Source organism: Triticum aestivum, chromosome 6D, assembly GCF_018294505.1.
Source record: "Triticum aestivum cultivar Chinese Spring chromosome 6D, IWGSC CS RefSeq v2.1, whole genome shotgun sequence".
NCBI lineage: Eukaryota > Viridiplantae > Streptophyta > Magnoliopsida > Poales > Poaceae > Triticum > Triticum aestivum.
Genome location: NC_057811.1, coordinates 482,924,908 through 482,951,879, shown reverse-complemented (window position 1 = coordinate 482,951,879; position 26,972 = coordinate 482,924,908). Strand labels below are relative to the sequence as shown.

Below are 26,972 nucleotides of genomic sequence, written 5' to 3'. Positions count from 1 at the left end.
TGGGTCCCACTGGACCCACATGTCAGTTTGACTAAGTCAACCCCTGTTGACTGCTGATGTCAGCATGACATCATGCTGATGTCATAAATCCAAATTTCGAATTAAATTAAATAATTAATTAAATTCCAGAAAATTAATAAAATCTTTAGAAAATCATATCTTTTAATCCGTAACTCGGATTAAAATATTTTCAACATGAAAGTTGCTCAGAACGACGAGACGAATCCGGATACGCAGTCCGTTCGTCCACCACACCTCCCTAACCTATCGAACTAGCAACTTTCCCCCTCCGGTCCGTCTGTCCGAAAACGCAAAAACATCGGGAATACTTTCCCGGATGTTCCCCCCTTCGCCGGTACCACCTACTGTCGCGTTAGGACACACCTCGCACTGTTCATTGTCATGTCACGCATCGTCATGCTTATGTTTGCATTATTGCCGTGAATTTACTGTTTCTTCCCCCTCTTCTCTCCGGTAGACTACGAGACCGACACTGCTGCTGCCCAGTCGACTACGGAGTTGACGACCCCTCCTACTTGCCAGAGCAACCAGGCAAGCCCCCCCCCTTGATCACCAGATATCGCCTATTCCTTCTCTATACTGCTTGCATTAGAGTAGTGTAGCATGTTACTGCTTTCGGTTAATCCTATACTGATGCATAGCCTGTCATTGTTGCTACAGTTGTTACCCTTACCTGCTATCCTACTGCTTAGTATAGGATGCTAGTGTTCCATCAGTGGCCCTACACTCTTGTCCGTCTGCTATGCTATATTACTGGGCCGTGATCCGTGATCACTTCGGGAGGTGATCACGGGTATATCCTATATACATTATATACATGACACATGTGGTGACTAAAGTCGGGTCGGCTCGAGGAGTACCCGCAAGTGATTCTGATGAGGGGGCTGAAAGGACAGGTGGCTCCACCCCGGTAGAGGTGGGCCTGGGTTCCTGACGGCCCCCGACTGTTACTTTATGGCGGAGCGACAGGGCAGGTTGAGACCACCTAGGAGAGAGGTGGGCCTGGCCCTGGTCGGCGTTCGCGGATACTTAACACGCTTAACAAGATCTTGGTATTTGATCTGAGTCTGGCCATTTGGTCTATACGCACTAACCATCTACGCGGGAGTAGTTATGGGTATCCCGACGTCGTGGTATCAGCCGAAGCTCTTTTGACGTCAGCGACTGAGTGGCGCGCGCCGCATTGGACCGTAAGCTCGCGCTTGTATTAAGGGGGCTAGGTCTGCTTCCGGCCGCGTACGCAACGTGCAGGTGTGCATAGGGCGATGGGCCCAGACCCCTGCGCGCATAGGGTTAGACCGGCATGCTGACCTCTCTGTTGAGCCTAGGTGGGGCTGCGACGTGTTGATCTTACGAGGCCGGGCATGACCCAGAAAGGTGTGTCCGGCCAAATGGGATCGAGCGTGTTGGGTTATGTGGTGCACCCCTGCAGGGAAGTTTATCTATTCGAATAGCCGTGTCCCTCGGTAAAAGGACGACCCGGAGTTGTACCTTGACCTTATGACAACTAGAACTGGATACTTAATAAAACACACCCTTCCAAGTGCCAGATATAACCCGGTGATCGCTCTCTAACAGGGCGACGAGGAGGGGATCGCCAGGTAGGATTATGCTATACGATGCTACTTGGAGGACTTCAATCTACTCTCTTCTACTTGCTGCAAGATGGAGTTGGCCAGAAGCGTAGTCTTCGACAGGATTAGCTATCCCCCTCTTATTCTGGCATTCTGCAGTTCAGACCACTGATATGGCCCCTTTACACATATACACATGCATTTATAGTGTAGCTCCTTGCTTGCGAGTACTTTGGATGAGTACTCACGGTTGCTTTTCTCCCTCTTTTCCCCCTTTCTATATCTGATTGTCGCAACCAGATGCTGGAGTTCCAGGTGCTAGAGACCCCGAGGATGATTCTACATGGAGTTCGGCTTCGAGGAGTAGTTAGGAGGTCCCAGGCAGGAGGCCTTGCCTTTTCGATCGTTGTTACTTTTGTGCTAGCCTTCTTAAGGCAAACTTGTTTAACTTATGTCTGTACTCAGATATTGTTGCTTCCGCTGACTCGTCTGTGATCGAGCACTTGTATTCGAGCCCTCGAGGCCCCTGGCTTGTATTATGATGCTTGTATGACTTATTTATGTTGTAGAGTTGTGTTGTGATATCTTCCCGTGAGTCCCTGATCTTGATCGTACACATTTGCGTGCATGATTAGTGTACGGTCAAATCGGGGGCGTCACAAGATGGCAGACCTATTCAGGAGGTGGAAGAATGAGCTGAAAACGTTTGTCGACAAAGAAGAGACACCAGAATTCATCGGCCGGTATGAGAAGATTAGAGATCACTGGCCCGCATTTGTGGCCCACAAGACATCGGAAAAGAGTAAGAAGATGTCAGCGACAAACAAGAAGAATGCTGCGAAGAAGAAGCTTCACCATCGCACGGGGTCAGGTGGCTACCTCAAAGCCCGGCCTAAGTGGGCCAACTCTGAGAGGGGTCTGCTTGATAAAGGGATCGAACCAGAGACAATGAACTGGCCAGACCGTTGCCGGACTTGGTTCTTCGGGGCTGGCGGAACCTTGGACCCTGTATCAGGGAGGTGTCGTTGGACGGACGAGCAACTTGCAATACCCGTCAAGAAGCTTAAGCACTATATCGATGCAGCGCAGCAAGGGACGTTCGTTCCAGACAGAGAGAACGACGAGCTCACAATGGCCCTCGGGAATCCTGAGTACCCTGGACGGACACGAGGCACGCCAGGCTCCGTTCCGTGGAAGGCTGGTTTTCCGAACGCGGGCGGTTACAAAACCCAGGAGAGGAGGAAAAAAGTGGAGCAGATCCAAATTCAGAAGCTGCACGAAAGGGTTCAAGCGCTAGAGGAACGAGACGGCAATCGAGATGCCGAAACTGCCCCCGAAGCTACACCGCCATCTCAGCGGAGAAGCAGCGTGGCTTCCACCGAGCAGCTTCAGCTGGAGCATGCGGCTCTTGCTAGCTACCCCGTGGATGCTATCACGGAGTCTCAACATTGCCACCTTATGGCGGAATGGCAGAACTTCAAAGTCAAGGCGGCTGTTGGCTCTGTTTTACCTCCTGAACCCGGCGCAACCTACCACTGCCGGCCGATTCCAGAAGGATATGCTAGGGTGATGGTGGATGAAATAACGGAGGGATTTGAGGAGCTCCAGCTTGACCACCCTACCGGTGAAGGGGAGACTCGGCTGGGTTCTGCTCTGAAGACTCCATGCCTATGGCGGAAGGAGCTCATCAAGCTTCCGAACTGGACGGCTCCGGCGAGTAAGGGCACTCCGCCTCCTCCTCCACCTCCTCCTCCGGCGAGTGATCAGGGCACTCAGACTCCTTCTCCGGCGCGTGGCGGCACTCCGCCTCCTTCTCCGCCAGCGCCGGCGCGCCAGAGCAGCCAGCCTCCTCCTTCTCCGCCTTGCCAGCAAGGGCGGAAGAGACCCGCCGCCGCTGCGGCTGCTCCAGCGCGTCGTAGTCCTTCTCCTCCGCCTCATAAGCAAGGAAAGAAGACAGCCGCAGCCGCTCCATCTGCTCTGCCGGCGTCTAGCAGTACAGCTGCCAGAGGCGGGAGGCAATACAGATTCGGTCCTTCTCTGAAGACTCCAGAGAAGTTACCATACGAGAGGATCGAGGAGGGGAACGCGAAGATCGTGCGAGCCGAAGTGAAGAACTTCTTTGAAGGGGTGAAAGCAAAGAAACATCCACCTCCGGAGGAGAAGGTAGATCCGGTGAAAGCAAAGCGCACTCTGGCTGCCCTGACAAAACCACCAAAGTCTCCGCCGAGAGGCAACTATGAGCGCGTTCTTGCAAAGACATATGCCGAAGCGGAGCGGTCGGGAAGTAATGTCAGTGATAAAAGGATGAAAGAACGACGAGCTGGGAAAAAAATTGCCCAGCTCGGCGAACAAGCGAACCAATCGTGCCCCCCGCTCAAGGTGTCAAAAGACATCGTCGCTAATGATCCGAGTATGGTGCCCGGTTATAGCAATCTTGGAGATTACCTGCCCGACGATGTACATTATGAAATCATGGAGGTGGACGAACACAAATACCATTACGGGAAGCCTCTCGTCAAAGATGAAAGATCTCTATCAACGATGATGCAAAGACTACATGATTGGTACATGAAAACGTGCAGAGAGTCTGATGGGATGGCTACTTTGACGCTGAGAGTTAAACCGGAGCATGACCTCGTTGGAATTGATCTGCTGAATGTTCCATTTGAGGATTTCTTCCAGTTTTACAATCAAAAGGCCCTCGATAAAACAACGATCACTTGCTACTATCTGTAAGTAGTACTACTTCTGTCATTAAGTCTCTCTATATAGGTCAGCTCTTTCATTGCATTATACTTATCCTCACTATATTATGCAGATTGAAGATCGCCGAATTGAAGAAAAAACAAATCGGTGATATTGGGTTCATTAACACAAATCTCATAGATGAATGGACGGTCAAACATGATCCCAAAGAAGCCGAGGCCAACTTGCTACAATCGTTGGTATTAAATCAAAACAAAGATATAATACTCTTTCCTTACAACTTCAAGTGAGTATTACTGTCTTGTGCATATTCGGTTTCCCTTATTAGTCCAGGTTATGGTAATGTAATTGATGGCTTATGCATGCATGCGCAGCTTCCACTTTATTCTCCTAGAGATTAAGCTTGAGCAGGGAGTAGTAACCGTCTTAGACTCGACACGAAAAGATCCCCGGGACTATGCGAACATGACTCAAATGCTCGAGAAGTAAGTTAAATCGATCATTATCCACCATATCAGCAACTTTGTTCATTTCCTGATATTAAGTAATTGTTTTCTTTGTCTGGCAGGGTTTGGAGAAAATTCACCACAAAAGCTCCGGGACTGCCGAAGAAGCTGCAATTTAAACACCCGAAAGTAAGTACTATAGTAGCATGTTCCGCGCATCTAATAGTGATTCAAGCGCTAGTTTCATCAATACCATTTAGCATGCTTGCTTATCAGTTAGATTGACCTCTATTTCTTGTAAAGTGGTTGTGGTAGGAATCCGGGAATAATTACTGTGGATACTATGTTTGCGAGTCCATCCGCTACACGACCTGTGAGCGGGGCTACACTGAAGAACAATATGAAGTGCGTAAGCAATAATATTCACAATTTTATTTTATTACCATCATTTGTGTTGAGTTTCATTTATTCATATATATATGTATTGACCCCCTTCTTCAAATTAGATGTTTCGGAAGCGGGATGAACTCCTAGCAGAAGATCGTATGCGAGGAATTCAAGAGGAATTGGCGGCATTCTTCCTTGACCACGTGATCGCTGAAAACGGAGAATACTATGTGGACCCTGTGTTCCTACAATTTAATTAGGAGATTGTATTGTAAGAGATAATTATTGTATATATGTAGCCGGTAGTGTCGGATAGATATACGAGAACTTGTTGTTCGACCAATATCTCGGAGAAGGAGAGGTGGTCGATATCACTTCTCTCTGTATGCATATGTTCATGACGATCTTCTGTTTCCTTCATTTGATTACTAGCTAGCGTGTCTACTCCTCTCCATACGTATATAGTACGTAGCGTCGACCAAGCACGGAGATAAGAGAGGACAATTCTCTCTATTAATTAGCTAGCTAACACAATATATGAAACACCTAAATTAACCCCCCAAAACCCCTAAACCACCCCCTTTCAAAACAAAAAACAAAAACCTCAGCTCTTGCCAGCTGCTGACGCGTGGATGCCTATCGGTCCCGGTTGGTGACACCAACCGGGACAAAAGGCCCTGCCTATTGGTCCCGGTTGGTGGCACCAACCGGGACCAAAGGCCCTCCTGCCTGGGCTCCCCGCACCGGCCACGTGGACGGCCTTTAGTCCCGGTTCGTGTAAGAACCGGGACTAAAGGTCTAGGGCATTAGTAACGACCCTTTAGTCCCGGTTCCAGAACCGGGACTAAAGGCCCTTATGAACCGGGGTAAAAACCCCTTTTCCTACTAGTGCGTGCATGTATGCTGGCTGCTAGCATGATTAGCTGCAGATAAATCATAGAAAAAAAGGTAGATTCAAAAAGTCATGTGGATTTATTCACCGTATTGTTGTGTCATTTAGAAAAGTATGGTCTTACTTATTTTCTTAGGAAACAGACCAGGTTATTTCATCCAACAGCATGGATAATTTGCAGCTACAACTTACTTTCATCGAGTCACGTTGAGTAGCCTTATTATGTGGAAGCCAAACGCATATAGGTAAATAAGCACATCTTTTTGGGGGCTTTTGATATCCATGGGTGGGGTAGCATCCCTTATTACGTGAGGAAATCTCTTTTCTTACCAGTATACATGTTTACCAACGGGGTACCTCCAACACCATGTACGTCTACAATGCCGGAAGATAAACATGTGTGTCTATGGCACCACATCGAAGAGTTTCTCAAGATCATTAGTTTCGCCATCAATCAAAACTATACGGCGCTCTGGCAGGAGCCTCAGCAGCCTACACATGATGTACCACAAAACCACACAAGTTGGTTAGGAAAAATTCCAAATGAACATCCTCCAAAATTCCTCAAAACAAATACTTTGAATCAAAAGGTGTTAAACCAAATATGTAGGTATTCCCATCTCCAACTCCTCACTAGAGAGGGGGGGGAGGTGGAGCTGAACCTCAAGGAGTAGAAGACAACATGCTTTATCCTCTCGCTAGCCAAGAATTCAGTCGTGCCAAGTGGAGCATGGTCAGGGAGTTTTATTAGTAACTTTTAACAGGTGATAAGTGCGAACACACACCTTCTCAAAGCCCATACCTTTGTCGGGTCGCGCCCCTTTAAGTTTTTCTTGCAAGCTCTCTTCCGAATATGTCCTAGAAAACATTAGTACTCTCTTTTACAAGTCACCAGTATGGATTATTTTGTTTTTGATAAAAGACATGAGGAATACATTAGCTAGTACAACAGTAAGGGAAAGAGACACGTGCCAACGCATTTGCCATAACAAGCTTTGAAAACCATGATAGTCACCCGACACTAGAAACAGGATCTAGTAACCACCAGTATGGATTGACACATGTCTTTGGATCCACTCGAGGGTACCGTAGAAGTCTTCTTGCATAGAGTTTTCAATCAGTGTTACATAGTAGATAGATATGTTGATAACTCAATGGTCAAGTCTTTAAGCTCTCGTACGGCTAGTTTAGATGCCACGCACATCCATTTAATTCCTCAGTGCATGGAATTCAATTTCTGTTACCATGGAATCTTCATGTTGCAACAAAAAGATTCAAGTTGATCGACACATAATGGGATGCAGCCTACCGTAAAACATCACTATCAATCATTTCATGCAATTTTATGAAAAACTATTTTTCATGTGGTGTGTATGTGCGTGTTTTACTGATCTTGATTAAATGTATGATCTAGATCTGTAGACATGGCAGTAGAAAATTAGAAAGCACCCCTCCAGACTTGAACCAATAGGAAATGAAAAAGGATGGCCAAGTAGTGTGAAAGTGAGCGATCCTAACTTTACAACTTTAGTACTTTATTGTAAATTTCTAATGTAATACCCGTATAAGGAAAGCTACATGGTGCCCTTTTGGTAGAAAAAAAAAGGGAGGAAATGCTACCGGGGTGCTAACACCTGGCCGGCCTCTTAACGTGGAAGCTTCCAGAGTTTTTAATTAGCAGTATGGTGTAGCACGTTTGATAATTAGCATGGAGTAGTTATGTAACTATATTAGTATGCGACTAGTTTATGACTCCTCCCTTTGGTTTAGATGCTTGAGTTGTTGGAGCTCACATGTTACTAATTAGTTTTTGTAATGCACTATTCAGAACTAACTTTGGGTTGCTTAAGTACTAGCTGGGTAGGCGTAATGGGCTGTAGAGTATACTATATGGTGTTCACTGCCTTATCCAGTCCTATATATGTGGCACTAGCTACCCTTGGAGCAATATGTTCTCCAGTTCTTGTAGCTAGCGCTGGCAGATCTACCCGGTATACTCCTTGGAAGCTCCCTTCGCTTAAGGGCACGCGGTGATCTCCAAAGCAAGAGGTATGCATTTTTATTTTTTGCGGGGTAAGAAGTATGCATGTTATATACCCACGTACTATCCTCGTTTCTGAAATGAGTTGTGGTTTATAGCCATATATAGAGGGCTATAAACATTCTTGCCATTATCCGTCGGTGTATAATATGCCAAAGATGAGATATACACTTCTCAGTCATCCGCTAATTAGGCTAATAGGAAGGGTCACCATAATCCCTAACATGCTTTTACAGAAGAAAACCAGAGTTTTAAATACATCTAATGTTTGTGTATTCCTCGCAAAAAATTATAAAAGGTTGATGTTTATCGCAGAGAACATGTCTTTCAAAGAAGCGGACAGAGCAAACGAACTGGAGATAGTCTTAGGACACAATGGAGTTGAAGATCCATCGCAACAACAGTTGCAAGAGATCATCACTGCTGACAGTCATAGTCTGCAGAAGTCAATTGATGAGCTGGTGAAGACGATGAAAGAAGCCAATCGCAGTCGCAGTATGTCCACCCAAAAGGAGCAGAAGGATTTTCGTAACTGGTTATTGCTTCTCTCATCATTGGCTGCCACCATCACCTTCACCGCGGGCCTCAGCCCACCTGGTGGTTTCTGGTCTGAAGACGACATGGCAAACACATACATCGCTGGTACCTCAGTTATGCGCAACAAATTTCCCACAAGGTACCTGCTGTTTCAGTGCAGCAACACGATTGCCTTCTTCGCATCATTGGCGGTCATTGGATTGCTTGCCAAAAACATCAAAATCAAGAATCGTTTTTTCTTAACACTCGTAGCGATTTCTTTTTTGAGCTTGTGCGGTAGCTACATCACCGGCACATGGGTTGACCTCACTCTAGGGATTTACACCATTTCTGGGTTTGTAGCTGTCATTTGCTACATGTCGATAATTTGGGTTATAGCTCGGGTTTGTGATATCTATACTGGTAAGAAAGGAGATATCCTCACACCAACCTGCATGACTGCTGCCTGCAAACTTAATCATGTCTAGCAAATAATGATCGACGACTGTGTTGTATTGGCAATTAATGGTATGCACTTTTACATTTTTACATTTTGCTACACATTTCCTTGTAACTCCTATTTTGATACATATGAAGTTGTAATTTGATTCCTTGTGTCAATGTCAAATTATTTTTGTGAGCTGAACCTATGCATTGGTGGTCGCATATGAGTTAGTCAAAAGGCGTGCATGCATGTATGCTGGCTGCTAGCATGATTAGCTACAGATAAATCATAGAAAAAAGATAGATTCAGGATGTCATCTGGATATCTTCACTGTATTGTTGTGTCATTTGGAAAAAGATGGTCCGATTTATTTTCTTAGTAAACATACCAGGCCATTTTTGTCCAGCTATGCTTGTATAATTTGTAGCCACAACTTACTTGTCACGTTGAGCAGCCTTCTTATGTGGAAGCCAAACGCGTGTAGGTAAATAAACACACATTTTTTTAGGGGTCTTGATATCCATGAGCGGGTAGCATCCCTTATTATGTGTAACCCAAACGGCTTGGCCGCCACTTAGAACATGTTTACCAACTCGGCTACCTCCGAAGCCACATACGTCTGCGACGCTGGCAGATACAACATATGTGTCTATGGCACCGCACTGAAGAGTTTCTCGAGCAAGATGGGATCATTGGTTTCGACATCAATCACGACTATGTGGCACTCCACCAGGAGCCTCAGCAGCCCACACATGATGTAGCACAAAACCACACAAGTTGGTTAGGAAAAATTTCCAAATGAACAAGATCCTTCAAAATTCCTCAAAAGATACTTTGAATCAAAAGGCGTTAAACCAAATATGTAGGTATTCCTATCTCCTCCAACTCCTCACTAGATGCGGAGCTGAATCTCAAGGAGAAGAAGACAGCAGGTTTCATCCTTCGCTACACGTGCCAAAATTCAATCATGGCAAGTAGAGCAGGGTCAGGGACTCAGGGTGCTTTATCTCCAAATAATTTCCAAAACTAATATTCACGATGGATGTTTTTTAGTAGTTACTTTTAATAGGTGATAAGTGCGAACACACACCTTCTCAAAGCCCATACCTCCATGAGGTCGCGCCCCTTAAAGTTTTCGTTGCAAGCTCTCTTCCTAATATATCCTAGAAAAAAAATTGTACCCTCTTTTACAAGTCACCAGCAGTAAGAGAAAAGGACATGTGCCAACACATTTGCCATACCTAGCTTTGAAACCCATGATAGTCACCCGACGCAAGAAACGGGATCTAGTAACCACCAGTATGGATTGACACATGTCTTTGGATCCACTCGAGGGTACCGTAGAAGTTTCTTGCATAGAGTTTTAAATCAGTGTGACATGGTAGATAGATATGTTGATAACTTAATGGTCAAGTCTTTAGGCCCTCATGCGAATAGTTAGAGGCCACGCACACCGATTTAATTAGCTTTGCTAATGCTGTCTAGAGCCACCTCATGCACGGATAAACAACTTTGGGTTAACTTATTATAGTTGTTTGAGACCGTACGCTAATGGGTGGAGTAAACTATAGCGAGATAGCGTATTCGGGTCGTTCATTGCCTTCTACAATCCTACATGTATTGCACTAACCCCTCTCCTGTTGAGCTGCTAGCTAGTTAGGTAGCCCCTTTGAGTTACGTTCTCATCTCTTCACCAACTTCACACTCCAGGAGGTACGCAGGCGATCTCTCTCTCTCTCCCTCCCTCTCTCTCTCTCTCTCTCTCTCTCTCTCTCTCTCTAAATGATTCTATCATCATTTGCGGAATGGATCCCAACTTATAAATAGGTTGAGTGCGTCGATTGTTATGAAATTACACAAAGTTGCATATTTTATTCGTAAGCAACCAGAAGACTAAATCAATGAGCCATAGAAGCCGGCCGGGGGTTCTCTCAAAAAGGCATCAAATTCTCAATAGATGATCGAGCTAACGATCTGGCTTGATTTGTACAAGTAAGGAATAAGGATTCGCCCGTCGCTGCTAGCAAGCACCCTTTTCTTTTCACAATAATCATAGCCTATAGTTTAAAAAAGCAGTTGTGAAGACTCGTAATCTATAGTTCATGTAGTTCTCGGAATACGCATATGGCCCCGGCCAGGCTCCATGGAAGCTTGTTTTAGAAGAAGAAGAAAGAAAAATCTGAAAAGCATTTTTGAGTTATTATAAAAAATTCTGAATTTATTTTGGCGCGTGTGCAGATGCTCATTATGTGCTTGTTAGAATATGGGAGCGTGTGTTTATTTCATGGATACATAAAAAGACAAATATGTGATCTATGATAAATAATATATGCACTATTTCTACTATAGATCTACAAATTTTTTTGTATGACGCCCACAAGTTGTAGAGAACATTCTGCATGTAAATGTGGTGGCTTTAAAAATGAATTTAGAACATCTAAATATATTTCTTTTACGTTTAGAAATGGATCCCAGGAGTCAAAAGACCCAACTCTTGTAGAGGTTCTTTTTGCAGAGAAATAGTTCGCATAGTGATATAACGGAAAGGTGTCCCGAATTTTAAAAAAAAACTGACAAAACATGTATCAAACGTGATCAACCAATTCTGATTTGTTGTGATATCAAACATGAACAAATGTTTTAGAGACATGCAAACTTTCATCCACAAGTAACGTTCGAAGAGCTCTCACCAAAAATAACAAAATCACAGGTCAATGTTTTCTGCATTTTTTAGTACACGATTTTGCCTTTTTTGTCGAGAGCTTCTTGAATGTTATTTGTGGATGCAATTTTGCAGCAACCAAAAACATTTTATCATGTTCCATGTCGCAAAATTTCAGATTTTTTTTATCAAGTTTGATATTGATTTTTTTTTTTGTTTTTTGTAAACTCGGGTGTAGTACGAGTATGATATAAGTAGGAAACTAAGACCACAATCATTTAGCTCTTATTGCGATATGCCTTTACTATGGTAGCTTTTCTATACACCAATATAAAACACACCAATCATCTTTGATCTAATCAATTAAGACACTTTAAAATAGAATTGATCCAATGTACTACTTTCTCCATCCCAAAATTCTCGTCTTATATTTGTCTACATACGGATGTATCAGTAGATACACCCGAAACCTTGTAGACTTAATTGTAATTATAATTGCCATATGATGGAGCTGGGTGTTGTTTGTCGTTACAGGGAACATGTCAGAAGGGGACAAAGCAAACACAGTGGCCATCTCGTCAGGAGATTCGTCGCAGTCTCAGCCACAAGAGATGATCACCATTGACAATCAACGCCCACACATGTCGGTTGATGATTTGCTCAAGGCAATAAAAGGAGCCAACGGCATGCCGGTGCTGTTCATCCCCTCCAGCGACGGCCGGCTTGCAGCGGTAGCCGTGGACGGCCTCCATCCGAATCTGGTGCCCGCCAACTCCATTTCCGAAAAGAAGAACCAGCAGGATTTCCGGGCCTGGCTGCTGCTCCTCACGTCACTGGTCGCTACCGTCACCTTTACCGCAGGGCTCGCCCCGCCCGGCGGCTTCTGGGACGCCGACGACAGGGCAAACAGGCACATCGCCGGCACCTCGATCATGCGCGATAAGTTCCCCCGCATGTACTTGGTCTTCTACTACAGCAACACCACCGCTTTCTTCACGTCCCTGATGATCATCGGCATGCTCGCCAAGAACGTGTACAACAAGGAGACGGTAGTCCTGAAGAACCGTTTCTTCTTAGCCCTTGTCGGCCTCTGCTTCGTGACCTTGGGCACTAGCTACATCACCGGCACCTGGGTCAGCCCCAGGGGAGGGGTCTACAACATCGTCATGTTTGTGGTAGTCATTTGCTACATGTCCATGCACTGGGTTCTGGACTTCATCGTATGGATGCAACGCCGTGCTACATGAAGTGAAAGATCGATCCCCGGAACCATCGGTTTGTTGCTATGAGTGAGCTATATGTAAGAACAAAATTTTGTAATCAGAAGACACCGTCTTGTATCTGTAAATCCCTGCCCTGGTTTTGCTGCACATGCTCCTATTTTGACACCATGGAGTTGTAATTTGATGCATCCGATCCTTCAGCCTGCAAAGCACTGCATTGGGGGCGTATACTCAGCAGTCTTGGCTCACAAATCAGACATCTGCAACAAGAGTTAATTTAATCAAGGCATGTGTAGCTTCTTGTTTTATTAAAGTATCTTTGTTTGTAGATCTCGAGAGCATCAATATCTCCTATTGGCACTTGGACAACTCCATGGATAATAATGGTGGGTTAAACGGGCTGGCACAATAAGCTCCACAAATAGGCCTCCCTTATGATGCTTGTCACTTGGAGAATTTGTAGTGAGAGAAATGCTAGGGTTTTTCGCCATAAAAGTGCTCCACCGCCAATCATGCTAAACATCATCAAGGTGAAGGCGAGGCTTTGGGTCGCCGCGGGTGCCGAAAAACTATTGGTTGTTTTATTGGGAGAGTAATCTTGTATGTTGTATAAAGGGGGTGGTTGTAACAAAACTGAAAGGAATTAAAATATGCAATACGGCACCAAGCATAAGCCACCTTCTTTTTGCTCGTTGCTCCTACTGGAAGCAAATGCCAACAGTGCACGGGAATTGAATCAAATTCTGAATGTTTATGCAGCATGTTCATGGCAAGTTATTAACAAATAAAATCAGCCATCCCTTTCAACAAAAATACGAAGAGGAAGTGCAAGGAGGAGCTGATGGATCAACTGAACATTGTCATTCAAGGTTTCTCTGGAAAAATATTTGGGCTTACCATGTTACATTGGTAAATCAAAATCCAAAGTGTTTGAATATATCAAGGAGAAAATATGGAGAAAAATACAAGGTTGGAAAGAAAAATTAGGTTGTAGCGCAAGTGATCCCCGTTTATGCAATGGCATGCTTTGACCTCACCAAACCCCTCTGTGGTGATATCAGTTCAATGATTGGAAGGTTTTGGTGCAACCAAATGGACAAAGTAAATAAAGTTCACTAGGTTGGATAGGACATATTAACAAAACCGAAAAAGAATTGATGATTGGGGTTCAGAGACCTATACTCCTTTAACCGGGTCATGTTGGGAAAGAAAGCGTGAAGAATATTACAAAACCCATCAAACTTGTGCGATAAATTATGGTAGCCAAATACTTCCCAAACCAACATGTGTTACAAGCATAACCAAGAAAAGGCATCTCATACTGCTGGAGAAGCATTCTAAAGGGAGTCCAAATGCTAAAAAAAAAATAGAATTATATGAAGAATAGGGGATGAAAGCACGATTAATATATGGTCAGACCTTGGTTACCCAGGAGAACATCCAGGAGTGTAACATCGCAGCAAGGCAACAACATCATCACAAAAGTTTCAGTGTTAATTGACCCAGTATTAGGATCATGGGATATTCAACGACTCCAACAGACTTTTAATAAAGATGTTAACATTATCCTAGACATACCAGTTTAAAGCAAAATAAAGAAAAAATTCTCTCTGTCGAACTTGTGTTACTACTGGCGCATTAAATATATCTAGCTACCATTGAGTGTATCGCGATTAATATACTATTTGTATGCATCTTTGTCTTTCTCTGACATTGATCATTGGTACAATATTATTTATCTGTCAATTTTACAACAAAACAATTTAACCAAATATTAAAAAAAATGATCGGCATGTTATGAAATTTTGTTCATTAGGCTCAAATAAAATGTACTATTTGTCGACCCAGAAGCTCATTTTTGTAAGCCAAATTTGATCCTAATAAATGTTCACCATGTTGTAACATTTTTCTGTTCTTGTACCAAAAAGAACTTAGTAATATTTATTCGTAGAACTCAATAAAGTGTAATTTTTTCATGGATCACAAGATCGGATCAATGGTTCTGGATGTTTATTGCGCACTAGGAAATTCTCATGTAGTTGAGAATTAACAAAATTGTGCTCTGATTTGAAAACCTATTAAATCCACAATATACAAACTATTCAATAGTTATAATTTCAATATGTTAGAGAATGGGTGGGAATTGTTTCAACCTTATTGATAAAAAGGGACAAACATTCAATAAATAACATATTTAATCTAGATTATCTAGAGTAATGGTTTCTAGATACTTCCAACCCATGAAGATCATAGACGAAGTTATGAAACATCCAACTCTAGAATCTCTTCGATGATGACAAATTTACTATGGAATTCTCGTAAATTAATCTTGGCTAGATATTTCTATTCCCGATGAATTATTCTACATCCAGAATCTTAGAAACATCCAAGTCTCGAATCTTCTATAATCTAGGGTTCCTTCTTCAAATTTATGTCCATATTGTTCTTGTTTGCTTCAGGAGAGCTCGTTTTCTCAAATATATTTATTCATATCTTAATACTCCAAACACTCTTCTAAAGAGCCTTTTGGAACTTTCTCTGCATTTCAACATATCTTTGGGAACTTATCAAGTGTGCCTCTGACACCTGCGGTGATGGCCTTGTATTTACTTGTGACTGCACCATCTCCATTAGTTATTAAATTTTTATTCCTTGACCGTTCCGCGAGCGCTTTTTTCCTCTAATCACCAAGCGTCACCCACCAACATAACAGCACAAACACACTCTACACCAAAAATACCCTCTCCAACTCCACATCAACATGCCACACACACACCCACACAACCGAAGACACAACCAAACCACACGACCACACACCGTCCACACCAATAATCTCAATCTTCAACATCCATAACGCACAACAACTTACTGTACCAACTCACTCACTGTCTGCGCACACCAATCACTCCACATAGAGTCTGTGTATGTTGTAGAGTTACTGTATTTGTTTTCTTCACTGTTTTCTTTTTTCTTTCTCAGATTTTACTGTTTTCTCTTTGCTTTTCCTTTTTGGTTTTTGTTCTTTGGTTTTCTTCGTTTCGTTCTTGGTTTTAACCAGGTTTTTATGGTTTTATTCATTTTTATTAGGTTTTTTCCTGTTTCTTTTCTTTCTTTCTTAGTTTTCTTTGTTTATTTGTTAGTTTTCATTGTTTTTTCTTCGTTTCTCTCTCTTTATTTTGGTTTTCATTCTACATTTTTCGTATACATCAAGCAATTTTTTCTAATAGACGTTTAACACTTTTCAAATACAAATTTAACATTTTTTAATACATGGCCAACATTTTTTCAGTACGCATTCTTAACATTTTTCAAATGCTTGATTAACATTTTCCAAATAGAAAATCAAAAAATTAAATACATGGTCAACATTTTTTCTACACACATTTTAAACATTTTCAAATGCTTGATTAACATGTTTCAAATACAATGTTAGCATTTTTAATACATGGTCAACAGTTTTTCTAAAGCTTGATTAATATTTTTTTTAAATTCAATACTAAAATTTCTATAATACGTGGTCAACATTTTTTTCTATATATATTGAAAAAATGCGTGTTATTTTGTTGAAGTACAAGTATAACAATTTTTTAATATAATAAAAGATTAACTTTTCTAAATACATGGTCAACATTTCTCTATACACACTGAAAAATTTCCAAATGCTTGGTTAACATTTTTCAAATAGTTGTTTAGCTTTTTTCAAATTCTTTATTAACATTTAAAATATATGATCAACTTTCCACACATATTGTATATTTTTTGTATAAATTTTTCGTATATATGAGAAACATTTTCTCTATATACACATTTAAAAAAATTGAATGCTTGATTAACCATTTTTTTACATGATCAACTTTTCACACACATTGTATAGCTTTTGCATGCATCTTCGTGTACATTTGAAAACAACTCTATACACATTTAACATTTTTCATATGGTTGATTAAGATTGTTTTTCAAATGTTTTATGTAAAGTGTTTTTTAATATATTTATTTAGAATATTTGGAAGTATAAACGAAAGTGAAAAATAGTAATAAAACGTTATAAAAAAATTATGAGGCCCATATAGGTCCTGTCGAGAGTCCCCGCCTTCGGCTTCGTTGGGCCCATATGGAGATCCGGACGTAAGAAGCTTCGCGAGGCCCATATGCGCCCCGGGGGCACGGTAAGAAGAGCCGAGCAGAGAGGCTGCCTCCCCTGTCTGTCTGCTCTGCTCCGCTCGCCTCTTTCTTTCTTCGCCAGCAAGAAGAAGAAGACGCGCTCCCTCCCCCTCCGTCGCCGGCCGACACGCCATGGCCGCCGGCCGGTTTCTGCCGCTGGCGGGCCGCCGCATCATCGCGGCCCTGTCCCAGCCGTCCGCCCCCTCTTCCCGCGGTGAGCCCCGGCTTCCTCCCCTCCCCCTTCTTGGTCCTTGCCGCTTAAATCCGCGCGCTTGTCCTCGGATCGATTGGCCAGGATACCGCAGCTCCCGGCGTCCCGGTGGCTGGGATTGTACTGTAGGTGTTTTTCTGATTTGATGCTGTGAGCCCCCGCCGTGAATGCTTCTGTCGCGGGATTTGATTCGATTGGGATTTATCTAGGTCGTGTGGGTTGTGGGCGCCGGTGGGAGTTGAAATCCTTGTGTATGATTCCAGCACTGTGTGTACAAATTTAATCTAATTAGGACAGGCCATGTTTTCTTTTCTTGACGCTGTGTTAGAATGATTGATGGCTCAGGATGCTGTAAACGCAGGCGGCCGACAATCATACTCATAGTCTCACTCAGTTCATGTTTCTCTGTGGAGAATGAATTCTTAGTTGCTGCAAGATTGGCAAATAAATAGCTCAAGCGTTCATCGTTTCATCATATGTATGTATGCATCTCAGCTGTTTGCACTTATGCAACACAACTGAGCTAATAGCCAACTGAAGCTGAAGCATGTTTTCTCCATGGGGAAATTCACAGTTCCTGCAAAGACTGGCTATAAGCTGAAGCATTCTTTCTTAAATTTCATTTTATCATGTGTGTGTCACATGTTTTTACTTCTGCGACGCGAGTGAGCTAACGGCCAACCGGATACTCTTGTCATTGCAGGAATTTTCTTCCCTTCGACCGCGACCGCAGGCTTGAGGTCCCTCCAGACGATCATTGAAGCGAGCAGCAACGCGTCGACTGAGCGTCGCCATGACCCGGAGGACCACAAGACCGACACCCCGCCGCCGCCAGCTTCGGTCCCTGCAGCAGCGGAGTCGAGCTTCAAGGTCAGAGACGCGTCGAGCCTGAAGATCTCTCCGAGGCACGACATGGCAATGATCTTCACGTGCAAGGTCTGCGAGACGAGGTCCGTGAAGATGGCCAGCCGGGACTCGTACGACAACGGGGTGGTGGTCGCCCGCTGCGGGGGCTGCAACAACCTGCACCTGATGGCAGACAGGCTCGGCTGGTTTGGCCAGCCGGGGAGCATCGAGGACTTCCTGGCGGAGCAGGGGCAGGACGTGAAGAAAGGCGACACGGATACTCTCAGCTTCACCCTGGAGGACTTGGCCGGGTCTCAGGTCAAATCCAAGGAACCTTCTGGTGAAAATTAGCCCTTACTGCTGTAATATCTTGGCCTTCTAGTCCAGCAGCAGCTATAAAACTGTCACCTCCTTAACGAAACTTTGCGAATTATTCGCTCAGTTTCAAGGCTTCTCAAGGCTTCTCAAGTGGCTGCAATAGTGAAGTGAATTTCCTGTAGTGGACTACCCACACTCTAGTATTTTGTGCTTTATCCTTTCTTGCCCAATCATGTTTCCGGTCGATAGAACAAAGATATTGAGATGTGACCTTCTGAACCTCTAGTTTAACTGGAATATTGTGTCATTTTTTTTATGTGCAAGTATGATGATGAATGGTTGCCGCTGAATAGAGCTACAAATCCTGACCATGTAGTACAGTACAGCCAGAAATAATTAGACATTTGCACTTGAAATGTTACACTGACTGAAGGACAAGTTCCTCTGACATGTGCTATCATCATCAGCTAATCTGAAATGGATAACGCCTCTACATAAAAATTAGGGCATTCCTGACCAGCTGCCTGCTGCTACTCAACATCCTGCTCTTTACATCTCCACAACAAGAAAAAGGTAAATCTGTTCTTATCTACACCTCATGCATGCTGTGAAAGACAGAAAGCTCTAACAATTGTACATTTTTCTGTTACGCAGAGAAAGAAAGAATCGATGAACGGATCTATCGACAGAGGGGTCAGTGCTTCTGGAAGACTACCATGCAGAAGAAGGCTACGCAGCGGAAGATCACCCCGTTGGCCACGAGGACCCATAAACAGAGACTCCTGTTGCTGATGTCGTAGCCGTTACTTTGCAGAGAGCCGCACCGTGTTATCAACCACACCCCGGTGTAGCTGCAACCACGAACGAGCAATCGGGTGTTTGGTCAGAGACAATTTTACTTGCGAGCTCATTTATGTCAGGGAGGAATTTGATGGGAGGCATACGCACTTGTGAGCATTGGCGATCACGAACGCCTCCAGAGCCCACTTTGTGTAGCAAAGATCAGCTATGATAGTGTCCTTCTGCTGAGTTGCTATCAAGGTGAGAACGACTGGGAGCAGTGCAGACCACTGCAATCAAAAGCATGTATCATGAGCAATGATGAGCAATCTACAAGGGAGTGTCAAGAGCTTCTTTTGATTTCATGGTCATCAAAATACAATTGAGGAATGACAGCATGTTTCAGTACCAGTTGTGCGGAGCCTGGCTGGAAGAAGATGGCGAAGGTGTAGCCGATGCCCGTGACGCAGTACACAAGCGCAACGAGGACGACATAGTTCTCCCAGATGGACGACCTGGGGTTGTTGAAGAAGTAGAACATGGAGAGGTAGACGATGGGCTTGACGATGGTGTTGAAGTGGTCGATGGTGTCCTTGGCCATGAAGTAGGCCAGTGAGCTCATCCCCGAGGCCCTTTCCCTCCAGTAGTATATCTTGTCCAGGGCGAACGATCTTAGGGCTCCGATTTTGCAAAGCAGGGCTGCGTCATGAACGCAGCTTGGCATGAGTGAACCTCGAGAACTGGTCAGCTAGATATGCAGATTCAGGGCTCGCTCAAGAGGAAGAGAAGGCAGGCCAGACTTACAGACGGCGATGACAGTGTAAGTGTACCCAAGCGCTCCAAACGTTTCGTCGCTCACTTTGGCCAGCGTCCCCAGGCATATCCCAGCAAGGCAGAGTATCAGGTAGTCGACAGCCAGTATCCTTGCTTCCCGGAGCCTCTGCTTGCCAACCCTGAAGACATAAACACCGAGATGAAGTGGAGATGAATTCCCCAGGAAATGAGATCTTCAATACACAGATGAGAGAGACCTTACCTTCCCAGGAAGTACCTGTACTGCCTAAGGATGCCGGGAGTGTTGCGGTTTGACAGATCTAAGGTTGACTTGTTATAGTCAAACTCATCCTTCTTCTGCATGATGGTGTCCTTGATATTGGCCCACATTTCTGATAGAAAGGATGGGCTTGCGTCCGCGCCAGGAGAAGAAGGGTCTGCGCCTCCTCTGGACGAAGACCCGGAGGTGCTCCGCAGCATGTCCCGTGGAACGTCATAGCCGTTGTGCAGCATCCATCTGAGCGGCAGGTCCTTAACGGTTACGCCCGCGCTCATGTTTGGCTTCACAATGCCCTCCAAGATGTCAATGTAGTAGTCGGGTGGGTTCACGCGATCCGGCACGACAATGCCCAGCCCTGAGAAGTATTCTTCCACCTTCTTTACTGGACCGTGGTAGACGGTCATCCCCCCTTTCGCGAGAAGTATCAAGTCATCAAACATTCTGTACAGCGTGTAGCTGAGACGGCAAAGGGCTTTGTTTTAGTCAGGGAGAATTGCAGGCGATGAGGCAAACATATAATACCGTTCTGCATTTGAGGTTGGAAGCAAACCTAGGCTGATGAACAACCATGGAGATGTTGACGCCTTCGAGAGCTTCCCGGCGAAGGGCGCGGAGAAGAAGCAGGGAGGATGCACTATCCAAACCTGAAGTCGGCTCATCTAAGATCAACACCGAAGGTTCCATGACCATTTCTACACCGACGTTGACTCTCTTGCGCTGGCCACCGGAGATGCCACGCTGCTCCACCGTCCCGACCAGAGAATCTCGAACTGGCTGCAGCCCCAAAGACTCAATGACCCTCTCCACGACGAGGACCTTTTCGGCTTTCGACATGTCTGCTGCAAGCCTGAGATTCAACAACATACAGTAAGTTCACTTGTGTTAGCTGAAAAGGTAGATGGCTAACTCTACTTGGGCAAAATACCTGCATCTTGCATTGAACCAGAGATTTTCTTCAACGGTTAGGTTGCCATGGACAATGTCATCTTGGGGAACAAAGCCGATAATCCTCTTGTACGCACGGATCGGCTCAACTTTACCATTGATGAGCACCAAGCCTGATGTGTCACAACCAGTTGCCTTGCCGGCGACAGCACTCAGAAATGTGGTCTTGCCAGCACCAGATGGGCCCATGACGGCAGCTACGCGGCCAGGCATGAGCTTTCCTGTCACGGACCTCAAGATCTTCTTCTTGCTCCCCGTCAGCGTCAGAGTCAGGTCCTTGAACGCGACCTCAATCGGCATTCTCGAACCGACTTCGTGCTCTTTGGCCATGCTTACCACACCAGACAAAGTCATGTTGTTATCGTTCTCCTCCATCTCCTGTTGAATTGCCTTTTCCTTCTCGATTTGACCGTATGCATACTTGAAAATCTGGCTCCGGCTGTGCATCTCCTTCCCTTTCGGCATCTTCTTGCCGGCCTTGTCTCCTATTTCCATTTGGAATCCTTCGGGCCCGTCTGGGTTCTCTTCTAGGGAGCTCATCATGTCCGGGAGGTTGCTCTTTTTTCCAGCCCCATCCGTTCCAACAGGCAGGCCTTTCGATGACATCCCCCCTGCCTGTCCCAGCTTCTGCTTGCGCGAGAAGGTGCGAGACAGTTGTGACTGAAGGCCAGTGCTAGCCTTCTTGGCGACATCTCTAGCCGTTTTCCACCTCTCACGAGCCTGCGCCGTCTCTTTGGCATACCTTGCAGCAGCCTCTCGAGATTTTGCTTGCTTTTTCTCACGGTTGGTTAGAAGTTGGCCAGAGAAATTGTAGATGATCAGAAGGACTAGACAAGAGGCAATCTGCGGAGCCGCGGAAAAGAACAGAAGACAAGTGTTAGTTCGACCAAAGCAGCTGCGGCTTCCAAAAGGATAATAACCAGGATATCGATTCGCTTAGTGGCATTACCACTAGCAACATGCCAAAGATCGTAATGTCCTGATTAACAGAGTTGGGCGGACATGCGCTCTTCTTGTAGCATCCTGCAGGGAAGAAGAAGAAGAAGAAGAAGAAGAAGGCCACATTCAGGACGGGCACGGATCAAGAAGACTGCGGAGGGTATGAATTCCAACTCCTCTGCAATGAGAAGTAGTCGAGCTTACTGGTTTGCGAAGTCGACCCCTTCCTGCAGTAATACCTGCAAAAGCACACCTGACTCTCTCAGCATCTGAACAGATAAACACCCGAGCAATCGACCGCGGGAAGAGCATGCCAACTAAATATACCACCGGCGCAGGGTATATGATTACGAACAACGGTTGTGATGGAACTACAACTTTGAAACATCAGATAGATAGGATTACCCACTACTACAAGGGAGCTTCTGGGTCGTGCTCGGGCAGTAGAATCCAGCCGGGCAGAAAACGTCGTCGGTGCTCATCACATCTGCCCAGTTGTCAGCACTGCCACAGGTGTGGTTTGGGTTCCCAGCAGGCGGTTGGTAATTGTACCTGAAATGCATCTTCAGCATTAAGTTATGATGAAACTGTGGAAATTTAGAAGTTGCGAGGGCAGCCGACTTACGGGTCGCAGATGCCCGTAGTCTTGTTCAGGGTGGACAGTGGGCAGTATGCTCCAAGAGGGCAAGCTGCACATGACAGAATTAACAGAGAGAAATCAGTATAACAGTTTCCTCCAATCAAAAAATTAAATACAAATTTCCTTTCTGCTTGCATTTGAGTTAGCATAAGTGCATATATCCTGAAACATATTCAATTTGGCTTCTTTCTGAGCAAATGAGAAATGGAAAAAAGTTTGCTGGAAAACAGTGGTGTTCTTTTTGTCAGTGATGTTGGCATGCGTTGATGAGAGCTAACTTACGTATCATGCAGGTGAGGGCATGGGGGCAGAAGAAGCCGGGGCAGCAGGCCTGGCAGTCGTCGGCGCGGTAGGGGATGTCCTTGGCGTCCTGGAGGTCGACCTTCTGCTCGCCGGCGCTGCAGGCCCAGCCGGGCTCGCAGCCGTCGATCCAGGAGGAGAGGTTGCAGTTCTTGTTGGGCCTGACGTAGCTCTTCTCCCACCTGGTCTCCTCCCCGCTCTCGATCAGGCTGTTGAAGTAGAACTTCATCTCCGCCGCCGTGCACACCCGCTGGTGCAGGTCACCTGCCACAGAGAAGCATGATCTGGATCTTGAAAGGCGGCATCGTCGTTGATCGAATTGAAAATGATTTACAAGGAAATCACAATGGTTCAAAATGCTACCATGCAGAATGTCCTAAGAATGTGGATGTGGCTGCTTTTTTTACCATTGGTCTGCTTCATGCAGTTGTTGAGGAAGGAGGTGTCCTTGGTGAAGTTGAAGGCCGCGTCCCACTCCGAGTCCCTGCGTAATCGGAATCCGAATCGGAGATCACCACACGAGATGGATCGATCGATCGATCCCACTGGAAAAACGGAGAAGGAGAAGGAGAATGGACATGCACGTACGTGTCCTTGATGCAGTAGCCGAGCTGGCTGCGGATGGAGCGGGCGAAGGTGGCGGTGAGGCCCTTGAGGCGCTTGTTGACGATCTCGGCGACGACGGGGTTGCCGACGAGGCCCTTGCCCCCGGCGGCGGAGGCGGCGCCGCCCCCGACCCCGTCCCCGCCGTAGTCGTCGTCGATGGCGTGCTCCTCGAAGGAGAGCCGCGGGACGACGGCGGCGTGCTCCTCGAAGGGGGAGAGGCGCGGGACGACGTTGTAGGCGGGGCTGCCGATGGCGATGGCGCGCGCGGCGGCGGCCGAGGTGAGGAGGAGCAGCGCGGCGGCGAGCTGCTGCCCCGCCACACGGGCCATGGGTTGGGCGGAGGGGCGGAGGGAGGACGCTCGGTGGAGCTGCAGGGTCGGCGCCTTGGGGCCTAGGTGGTAGGCATTGGTGGTGGCTGGCATTGGGAGGGCTCTCGGCTGGCTGGCTGGGATGGGAGGAGGAGGAGCTCGCGGGGCGGTGGTGGTGGAGAGCAGAAATAGGAGCAAGCCAGGAAGGGGGCAGACGGACCATGGGCCACGCGCCTCCTTCATCTCAACTGGACCTGGCTTCCTTCCAGTGGCCCTTTCGGCCTTTTCATCAACGGGTGTATGTTTGAGAATTCGAGCTTTTATGAGACCCCTAAAAAAAAGCTGTTACGGGAGATAAATAGTTGGCTTAGCCATGGCTAGTTGTCGCTTATTTGTGTGGGGATAAGAGCCAAGGGTGCAAATGCATCACACATAGACTCACAAATTTGATGTTCTTATGAACATTTTCTTGAACATGTGAACATTTTTCTAAATGGTATTGACATTTTTTTATGTAATAAACGTTCAAACAATTATATGACCTGTTTTTTTACATTTGCATTAACATTTTTAAGTGTTATGAACATTTTTTTCCTAAATGCAATGAATGTATTTTTATATGTCATGAACATTTCTAAAAATGATATGCATATTTTTTTTACATTTTTTCAAGTTTTTTAAAATATCATGAACAATTTTTTAAAACTGTGAACATTTTTGTTAAATGGTACGAATATTTTTTAGAATGTGAAGAACATTTTTTTAAATGTCATGAACATTTTATTCAACATGCATGAACACATTTAGAAGCTGCGTGAACAATTATACAATACAAAAAGTGTTTGTGAAAATAAGTAGAAATAGAAAAAATATTTTAAAAATAAGTTTCCGTGTTATTATCCCCGGCCTCTGCATCTATCGATGCACACAACCATAATTATTTTTTTCATATACCTCTAAAATACATTATTTTTTACCTAATAACATAAATAAGAAACAAAAATAGATAAGAGACAATTGAAAAGATGTAATCATGCGTGCTCCATCGTCTTGCTAAGGGACATAGATGCCCCCAGTGTCTGTGTGAGAATGTGATGTCATGAAAAATTGATGGGTTTTTCTTTGCGGGGAATGGAAGACAAATAGTTGGTTGAACAATGGTTTAGCTCAAACCATGACCAGTTTTGTAGGCGTAGCTTAGCATGTTTTTAATCTCACCTACCATGCGAACCAATGCAAAACTCAACCTACGGTAAAAATCATGCGAACTAGACCCAAATAATCCTGAGGCCATGAAGCACGAGCAGAAGGACCCCACCGAATCAAATCATGGAAGTTGAGAACTCTCTAGAGAACCCGAAGCTGGTGGTAATTAACATCAATGCCACGCACAAAAATCCTTTGATCTTGAGAAAATAGAAATTTTGGCATTTTAGACCACCTGCGCGAGTGTAATGCCAGAAAGGACCCCCTCTCAGTGCAATTGGCAAATATTCGTGCCGGCAGGCCCGATAGGCGACACCAGGGACATGGTAGCTGACATAGCCCATGGCGGCAGGTGCCATGTCATCACCTCATTCTGTTTTCTGTTCTGCATCACTCCAAATCCTATGATGCAAAGGGTGCCACCACTGGTTGTGGCGGCAGGAGACACCTGTCGCCTGCCAGGCTTGCCGTCACGATAGTTTTGTCATTGCATTGAGAGGTGGACTTTCTGGCATTTCACTCATGCAGGTGGTCTAAAATGCCAAAAATTCGAGGAGAGGAGGATTGTTACAAGGTTGAATAGATTACTAGATACAACCACTAAACATTGTAGTTATATGTAACCATTCCACTTGTCTTCTCGTGCATGGAAGTAGAATATCGAACCCGGAAGAGAATGCACTACCATAACATTTTGGCGCTTGTCATGTGTGATGTAAAACGTGTAGCCTTGGGAAACCACACAACTCCAGTAGCAATACTAAGTTGGATATTTGCAATACTAAGTATTGTGTTTATGCCCTTCACCCTTTTGTTATGAAGTGTTCAGTTCTTTCGGGGCATATGAGAGTTTCTGAATTCTAAACAGGAAGTCGGTGTTCAGATAGTGTCAAGAATTGAGTCAACTGAACCAACTGTACCTTCTTGGTATAATCAAAAAAAATTTGTGTTAATACTTTTGTAATCAGAAATGAAGCCACACACAGTGCAGAATAAGTTTCTGCCTGATTTGTACAGGAATACAGGGACATAATATATTTTTTAAAACAACAAAAACAGCACAGACGTCCCGTCGACATCGTCCTCGATCTTCTGGCTCCTAGCCCCCAAAATATATCAATATGTGAGTGTATACATATGCTTGTGTTCTAGAAAAGGAAAAGCAATGACTGCTTCAGAAAATAGGAAATGAGTGAAAAAGACAAGTGGTCCTTCATTTGATCATCCCTTACTATGGCATCAAGAGAGATGTTCATGCAAGCATCGCACAAAGCAACATCTTCTTACATCTTGTAGTTGACGCACTTTGAGCCTTCCTCATTGTTTTACTGTCGAGCTCCTTGGCAAGGAACGAAAGGATGGAGACATGCATTTTGTAGTGTGTTTTAAAAAAAGATAGACCCTCACGGGACGAAGTTGGTGGGGAAGAAGGTTGAGCGTCACGATTTCCATAGGGTGCAAGACCGCCGGTGAATGACCTCCAATCCATGGGCGGAAAACGGCCCGATTTCATGAACAACACAAAGCACTGATGACTGGGGTAAAGAGGTGAATGCGTAGGGGACGAGTCTTACATGGGAGATGAGAGATCACTAGCGGCGACAATTGAGAGGGGTTAGAGGGCAGAGGTCGTAGATGAAACAATAAAGGCTTGGTATGTACACTATGCACTTCTTATAAGAAGACCACCCCTCCCCCCCCCCACTTCTCCCTCCAAATGTATGGGCAGACATCCCGGACAAAAA

The 26,972-nt window shown here is 45.0% G+C and overlaps 2 protein-coding genes across 2 annotated transcripts; one reads left to right on the top strand and one right to left on the bottom strand.

Annotated features, from left to right (window-relative positions):
* Positions 1 to 17,084: 17,084 nt before the first annotated feature.
* Positions 17,085 to 18,799, top strand: LOC123146199 (DNL-type zinc finger protein). Its single transcript, XM_044565810.1, has 2 exons — positions 17,085 to 17,288; positions 17,989 to 18,799. Exons 1-2 carry the CDS (start codon positions 17,207 to 17,209, stop codon positions 18,480 to 18,482), a joined length of 576 nt encoding a protein of 191 aa, XP_044421745.1. The 5' UTR covers positions 17,085 to 17,206; the 3' UTR covers positions 18,483 to 18,799.
* A 43-nt stretch (positions 18,800 to 18,842) lies between these two features.
* On the bottom strand, positions 18,843 to 24,536 carry LOC123146198 (ABC transporter G family member 28). The gene is made up of 14 exons (XM_044565809.1): positions 23,696 to 24,536; positions 23,515 to 23,591; positions 23,090 to 23,371; positions 22,793 to 22,856; positions 22,573 to 22,719; positions 22,372 to 22,406; positions 22,178 to 22,251; positions 21,209 to 22,071; positions 20,834 to 21,130; positions 20,266 to 20,739; positions 20,034 to 20,182; positions 19,639 to 19,928; positions 19,398 to 19,519; positions 18,843 to 19,300 (listed from the first exon to the last, which is right to left on the bottom strand). Exons 1-14 carry the CDS (start codon positions 24,262 to 24,264, stop codon positions 19,144 to 19,146), a joined length of 3,600 nt encoding a protein of 1,199 aa, XP_044421744.1. The 5' UTR covers positions 24,265 to 24,536; the 3' UTR covers positions 18,843 to 19,143.
* Between the last annotated feature and the right edge of the window lie 2,436 nt (positions 24,537 to 26,972).